Source organism: Eriocheir sinensis, chromosome 9 (genome assembly GCF_024679095.1).
Source record: "Eriocheir sinensis breed Jianghai 21 chromosome 9, ASM2467909v1, whole genome shotgun sequence".
Taxonomy (NCBI): Eukaryota; Metazoa; Arthropoda; class Malacostraca; order Decapoda; family Varunidae; genus Eriocheir; species Eriocheir sinensis.
Genome location: NC_066517.1, coordinates 19,940,393 through 19,947,892, shown reverse-complemented (window position 1 = coordinate 19,947,892; position 7,500 = coordinate 19,940,393). Strand labels below are relative to the sequence as shown.

At 37.9% G+C, this 7,500-nt stretch overlaps 1 protein-coding gene and 1 long non-coding RNA gene across 4 annotated transcripts in view; one reads left to right on the top strand and one right to left on the bottom strand.

Annotated features, from left to right (window-relative positions):
- Nucleotides 1-7,500, top strand: part of LOC126996117 (uncharacterized) — a 99,495-nt gene that overhangs the window by 71,684 nt on the left and 20,311 nt on the right. The window contains exon 2 of the long non-coding RNA XR_007750988.1: nt 4,885-4,925. This is a non-coding gene — a long non-coding RNA (uncharacterized LOC126996117). The remainder of the gene's footprint in view (nt 1-4,884; nt 4,926-7,500) is intronic.
- On the bottom strand, nt 363-5,186 carry LOC126996113 (uncharacterized). 3 transcript variants are annotated; one of them, XM_050856313.1, is made up of 3 exons: nt 5,108-5,134; nt 4,676-4,785; nt 363-853 (listed from the first exon to the last, which is right to left on the bottom strand). In XM_050856313.1, exons 1-3 carry the CDS (start codon nt 5,117-5,119, stop codon nt 550-552), a joined length of 426 nt encoding a protein of 141 aa, XP_050712270.1. In that variant the 5' UTR covers nt 5,120-5,134; the 3' UTR covers nt 363-549. The 3 variants fall into 3 exon arrangements, with proteins under 3 accessions (XP_050712270.1, XP_050712271.1, XP_050712272.1); XM_050856314.1 differs by lacking the exon at nt 4,676-4,785 and having other exon boundaries at nt 363-957; nt 5,108-5,186; XM_050856315.1 differs by lacking the exons at nt 4,676-4,785; nt 5,108-5,134 and adding an exon at nt 1,322-1,382 and having other exon boundaries at nt 363-957.

The following is a 7,500-nucleotide window of genomic DNA, read 5'->3' as shown; positions in this document are numbered from 1 at the left end:
AATCATAACGTATAGTTTAATTACTGTTTATTACTGTTAGTTATTTAATTAATTAATTGTTAGTTAATTACTGAGTTTATTACTGTTAACCTCTATGTTTTGTTGCTGATGTGTATCACGTTACGAAGTGGATCGAGGGTCTTTCAGGCATCAGTGTGAGGAGCTGCTTTCCCTGAGAAAAAAAGGGTTCTGGGCCCGTGTTGTCTGTTTGGCTGGCAAAGCCCGAAGGCCTTACACAGCCGGATGGTCTTCCGCCGGCGTTCCTTAAGATTTGCTATAAACGAGAATCTTAAGCGCCAAGTTCGTGGCTGGGTTTTCGATGACCTGCAACGTTTGTTGACGGATTAAAATGAAAGAAGTAATTAGAAATATATTGTTTATTTGTTTCTTTGTGTTTGACAGGAATATCCCTTTGTTGTTGTCGTTATCTTCCGTCGGGTGAAGCGTTGCCCATTGTCACCCGCGGTGAAAGTGTCTGTATCCCGTCGAATGCACTGGCGCTGCCACAGCCGCGGGCAAAGCCAGGCTAGGAATCAGCCTCTGGCCCGTTTATCCATAATAGTGTCCGCCGTAGCCGCCGTGGCCACCACCGAATCCGCCACCAAAGAAGCCACGTCCACCAAAGCTTCCGAAGTGACCGGGCTCAGGGTCGGCATCGGCGCTCCTCTTTCCGCGGTAGTAACCACCCCCATGTCCGCCAAAGCCACCAAAGCTGCCAAAGCCACCGCCACCAAAGCCGCGGAAGCGTCCGGGCTCAGCCTCGGGCTGAGGCTCTGGGTCGGCATAGGCGCTCCTCTTTCCGCGGTAGTAACCACCGCCATGTCCGCCAAAGCCGCCAAAGCCGCCAAAGCCACCGCCACCAAAGCCGCGGAAGCGTCCGGGCTCAGCCTCGGGCTGGGGCTCTGGGTCGGCGACGACCACAGCGAAGAGGACCGCCAGGACGGCGGAGACAATAACCTGCGGGAGGAAGGCTGCGTCAGCATGGGTGGTGGTAGTGGCCTGGAACATTAGTTAGCACGCTGATTCCTTGAGGTGTTAGGGCACATGTAAGGCAGTTAGGGTTTGGAGGGTGGAATTCAGGTGTACTTGTGTACTTTGTAGGAAATGAGAGAAGTAGTAAGGTGGTGACTGTTGGTCAACTATTGAATGTGCTTACCCTGATGTGTGTGTTTGAATATGTTAGTGTTAGTGTGTGTGTGTGTGTGTGTGTATGTGTGTGTGTGTGTGTGTGTGTGTGTGTGTGACTAGGTGTTCAGGCCTGCGTGTGTCAGCGTGGAGTGTGGCAGGTGTGGGCGCTGAGTCGGTTCTGTCGATGATTCACCTTCGTGTTCATGCTGAGGAGTTAAGCAGGAACTGATGCTCGTGGTCCTGCACTGCAGCCTTATATACGCGTCTGTGGAGGCTCCGCATGGCCACTAGTCTGCAAGGAAGTCGGGGCGGGGCGTACCAGCGGGGGAATCGGGGGGATATTGAAGGCCACCGTTGCCGCCTGATTCTAAAAGAAGGAGTCAGGAGTTTGGATCATAACAACTTTTAGGTTGGTGTAATTGTTTACCTGTAAACAAATAGCCAACTGCCTCTTTGATGCAGTAGTTATGATAATGTTTAACATCTATTTAAGATAGTTGAACACACACACACACACACACACACACACACACACACACACACACACACACACACACACACACACACACACACACAAATGCTCTCCGTCATAGTTCTAATGATTCTATTACTAATATTATATTCATAACATTTTAATTCGGTTTAGCAATAAAAAAAAGATTTATCAAACAATAGTAAAATGTTTTTCATCATGATTTTCTTTAATAAGATTTTCATCATGAATATTAAAGTTCCATGTAATGATTTTGAATACCATTTGTTTAATATCACAATTAATCTATATTTTTGTTATTCTATTTCTGTTACACATCATTATTTGTGATACTTCTTTTATTATTCATCCTGTCATTATGGAAATTATTATTGCTATTATTATTATTATTTTTATTATTATTATTATTATTATTATTATTATTATTATTATTATTATTATTATTATTATTATTATTATTATTATTATTATTATTATTATTATTATTATTATTATTATTATTATTATTATTATTATTATTATTATTATTATTATTATTATTATTATTATTATTATTATTATTATTATTATTATTATTATTATTATTATTATTATTATTATTATTATTATTATTGTTGTTGTTATTATTTTTATTATTATTATTATTATTATTATTATTATTATTATTATTATTATTATTATTATTATTATTATTATTATTATTATTATTATTATTATTATTATTATTATTATTATTATTATTATTATTATTATTATTATTATTATTATTATTATTATTATTATTATTATTATTATTTTTATTATTTTTATTAATTATTGTTAATATTATAATTATTATTATTAATCTTGTTTTTGTTATTATTATTATTATTATTATTATTATTATTATTATTATAGTAATTATTATTATTATTATTATTATTATTATTATTATTATTATTATTATTATTATTATTATTATTATTATTATTATTATTATTATTAATATTTATATTAATATTTTTTTTATTATTTTTTTCATTATAATTATATTTCTTATCCCTAATTATTATTACCTACTATTACTATTTTTTATCACGTCAATATTATTTTATATTAATTTTTATTTTTAATTTATATTTTGATTATTATTCTATTATTATTCTGTTTTATTTTGGTTGTTACTAATATTTTAGTCTTATTTTTATATATTTCGTTTTTTTTATTATTTATCAATACATCATATTGTGGCTATATCCTATGCCATCAGGTTATCCCGTCAGGATCTTCAAGGGGTCGTATTACAAATTAATCCCGAGAAGTTTCTGATATCTACAAAGGTCGGGCTAGGGGACGTAGTACAAGTCTAATACGAAAAGTTTCGGGTCCTTACAGAGTTCGGGATGAATCTTTGGATCCCTCACAGTGGGGGCAGCCTTGCACACTGGGCGAGAGACGTCGCCGGCACTCACGCGAACCCTAAATTCTTGCCACTGTGTATCTGAACATTAGAGAAGTTAGGGTCTTTTTCAAATAATGTGACGAATGGTGAGTACATGTTTATATTTATAATTATTTTCATTTCTGAACAAATTTTACAAGTGTTATAGTAAATTAAATATTATAATGCAGAAGCTTCATAAGATGTAGAGGAACTTTAGATCACTTAACCCGTGATCATCGACGGGCCAAATTTGCGGCTTTACCGTGTACCAGCGATGGGCCAAATTTCTGCCATGATATAAACCTCCCAAAATAGATGATGCATAAACTGATCACACATGCGTTGATATATATTATGAAATGGTTTGCGTGAGTAATGATTCTTTCTCATTATTTTACTTAGAGGGGCCTTTAACTTAACCTAACCTAACCTATCCTAAGTAACATGACTCCACAGCTACCGGGTTAAGGCAAGGGATAGACGAATAAGCCACAAAGCCTGTTTGTCTCCGCCAGCAACAAAAAGAGCAGAATAGATAGTTGAAGGAACCATTGTCAAGGTATTCCTGAATCGGTTATCGGCTGCTTGTCTTAGTTTCGACAGAAACGGGCTTTACTATTCGATGCTCAGCCCTTGTGTTCTAAACCTGTCTAACAAGACTCTCAGCCGTTCAAATCATAACGTATAGTTTAATTACTGTTTATTACTGTTAGTTATTTAATTAATTGATTGTTAGTTAATTACTGAGTTTATTACTGTTAACCTCTATGTTTTGTTGCTGATGTGTATCACGTTACGAAGTGGATCGAGGGTCTTCCAGGCATCAGTGTGAGGAGCTGCTTTCCCTGAGAAAAAAAGGGTTCTGGGCCCGTGTTGTCTGTTTGGCTGGCATAGCCCGAAGGCCTTACACAGCCGGATGGTCTTCCGCCGGCGTTCCTTAAGATTTGCTATAAACGAGAATCTTGAGCGCCAAGTTCGTGGCTGGGTTTTCGATGACCTGCAACGTTTGTTGACGGAGTAAAATGAAAGAAGTAATTAGAAATATATTGTTTATTTGTTTCTTTGTGTTTGACAGGAGTATCCCTTCGTTGTTGTCGTTATCTTCCGTCGGGTGAAGCGTTGCCCATTGTCACCCGCTGTGAAGGTGTCTGTATCCCGTCGAATGCACTGGCGCTGCCACAGCCGCGGGCAAAGCCAGGCTAGGAATCAGCCTTTGGCCCGTTTATCCATAATAGTGTCCGCCGTAGCCGCCGTGGCCACCACCGAATCCGCCACCAAAGAAGCCACGTCCACCAAAGCTTCCGAAGTGACCGGGCTCAGGGTCGGCATCGGCGCTCCTCTTTCCGCGGTAGTAACCACCCCCATGTCCGCCAAAGCCGCCAAAGCCGCCAAAGCCACCGCCACCAAAGCCGCGGAAGCGTCCGGGCTCAGCTTCGGGCTGAGGCTCTGGGTCGGCATCGGCGCTCCTCTTTCCGCGGTAATAACCACCGCCATGTCCGCCAAAGCCGCCAAAGCCACCGCCACCAAAGCCGCGGAAGCGTCCGGGCTCAGCTTCGGGCTGAGGCTCTGGGTCGGCATCGGCGCTCCTCTTTCCGCGGTAATAACCACCGCCATGTCCGCCAAAGCCGCCAAAGCCACCGCCACCAAAGCCGCGGAAGCGTCCGGGCTCAGCCTCGGGCTGGGGCTCTGGGTCGGCGACGACCACAGCGAAGAGGACCGCCAGGACGGCGGAGACAATAACCTGCGGGAGGAAGGCTGCGTGAGCATGGGTGGTGGTAGTGGCGTAAAACATTAGTTAGGGCTCATGTAAGGCAGTGAGGGTTTGGAGGGTGGAATTCAGGTGTACTTGTGTACTTTGTAGGAAATGAGAGAAGTTGTAAGGTGGTGACTGTTAGTTAACTAGTGAAAGTGCTTACGCTGATGTGTGTGTTTGAATGTGTTAGTGTGTGTGTGTGTGTGTGTGTGTGTGTGTGTGTGTGTGTGTGATTAGGTGTTCAAGCCTGCGTGACTCATCGTAGAGTGTGGCAGGTGCGGGCGCTGAGTCGGTTCTGTTGAGGACTCACCTTTGTGTTCATGCTTAGGTGTTAAGCAGGAACTGATGCTCTTGGTCCGGCGCTGCAGACTTATATACACGTCTGGGGAGGCTCCGCCTTGCCACTAGTCTTCAAGGAAGTCGGGGCGGGGCGTACCGGGGTATCTTGAAGGCCACCGCTTCCGCCCGATTCTGTAAAGGATGGAGTCAGGAGTTTGGATCATGACAACTTTTAGGTTGGTGTATTTGTTTACGTGTAAACAAATAGCCAACTGCCTCTTTGGATGCAGTAGTTATGATAACGTTTAACATCTATGGAAGATAGTTAAACACACACACACACACACACACACACACACACACACACACACACACACACACACACACACACATGTACACACAAATACTCTCCATCATAATTCTAATGATCTATTACTAATATTATATTCATAACATTAAAATCGGCTTTAGCAATAAAAAAAAGATTTATCAAACAATAGTAAAATGCTTTTTATCATGATTTTCTTTAATAAGATTTTCATCTTGAATATTAAAGTTCCATGTGATGATCTTGAATACCACTTGTTTTATATGACAATTAATCTATATTTTTGTTATTCTAGCATCATTATTTGAGATACTACGTTGATCTTCCATCCTGTCATTATAGAAATTATTGCTATTATTTATTTATTTTATTACTTTTTTTTTTTTACAGTTAAGGAGACAGTTCAAGGGCGTAAAGAAATAAAAAAAAAAGCCCGCTACTCACTGCTTCCGAACAGAGGTCAAAGGAGTGTCCAAAAAGAGAGGTCAGTTACGGGAGGAGAGGTTTCCTGATACCCTCCTCTTGAAAGAGTTCAAGTCGTAGGCAGGAGGAAATACAGATGAAGGAAGATTGTTCCAGAGTTTAACAGCGTGAGGGATGAAGGAGTGAAGATGCTGGTTGACTCATGCATAAGGGGTTTGGACAGTATAGGGATGAGGATGAGTAGAAAGTCGTGTGCAGCGGGGCCGCTCGAGGAGGGGAGGCATGCAGTTAGCAAGTTCAGAAGAGCATTCAGCATGAAAATATCGATAGAAGATAGAAAGAGAGGCAACTTGGCGGCGGAATTTGAGAGGTAGAAGACTATCAGTATGAGGAGGAGAGCTGATGAGACGAAGAGCCTTTGACTCCACTATGTCAAGGAGAGCTGCGTGAGTGGACCCACCCCCCACACATAAGATGCATACTCCATACTCCATATTATATTATTATTATTATTATTATTATTATTATTATTATTATTATTATTATTATTATTATTATTATTATTTTTATTTTTTATTTTTTTTTATTACTATTATTATTAGTATTATTTTCATAATTATCCTAATAAATATTGTTATTATTATTTTTGTTGTTTTTGTTTTTGTTATTTCTGTTGTTGCTGTCATGATTTTTATCTATTATTATTATTATTATTATTATTATTATTATTATTATTATTATTATTATTATTATTATTATTATTATTATTACTTTTATTATTTCTATTAATTATCATTAATATTATAATTATTATTATCATTATTATTATTGTTAATATTATTATTATTATTATTATTATTATTATCATTATTATTATTATTATTATTATTATTATTATTATTATTATTACCATTATTATTAATAATATTATTATTATTATTAATATTTATATTAATATTGTTATTATTATTTTTTGTCATTATCATTATATTTGTTATCTCTAATCATTATTATTATTACTATTATTATGACCACATCATTATTATTTTATATTAATTTCATATTGTTTTTATCATTATTATTATTCTATTATTATTATTCTATTTTATTTTGGTTGTTACTAATATTTTTGGTCTCATTTCTTTCTATTTTCGTTTTGTTTATTTGTCGCTGTATCTTATTATGTCTATATCCTAAGCCATCAGGTTATCCCGTCAGAATTTTAGGCCGTATTACAAATCAAACCGAAGTTTCGGGTCCCTACAAAGGTCGGTTTAGGGGACTTAGTACAAGTCCATTCCGAGAAGTTTCGGGTCATAAGAACATAAGAACATAAGAACGTAGAAGTCTGCAAGAGACCGGTAGTCCTGTACAAGGCAGCTCCTTTGAACCTCAGCTCCCGTATATCTAACCTCACCTAATGAATTTATGAATAATGAATCCATGAATTTATCTAATCTATCTTTGAATGTGACAATTGTATTGGCACTCACCACATGACTGCTAAGCCTATTCCATTCATCCACCACTCTGTTAGTAAACCAATTTTTTCCTATGTCCCTGTTGAATCTGAATTTCTCCAATTTAAACCCATTACTCCGTGTCCTACCCGGTTCTCTTACCAACAAAGCATTACAGAGTTCGGGATGAATAACTCTGTAGTGACCCGAAAC

What these genes read in the sequence shown, in the direction of transcription:
- LOC126996113 (XM_050856313.1), bottom strand. An exon ending in GGCTTTGGTGGCGGTGGCTT is followed by an intron (nt 854 to 4,675) that starts TGGCGGCTTTGG and finishes CTTTGGTGGCGG; the next exon opens with TGGCTTTGGCGGCTTTGGCG.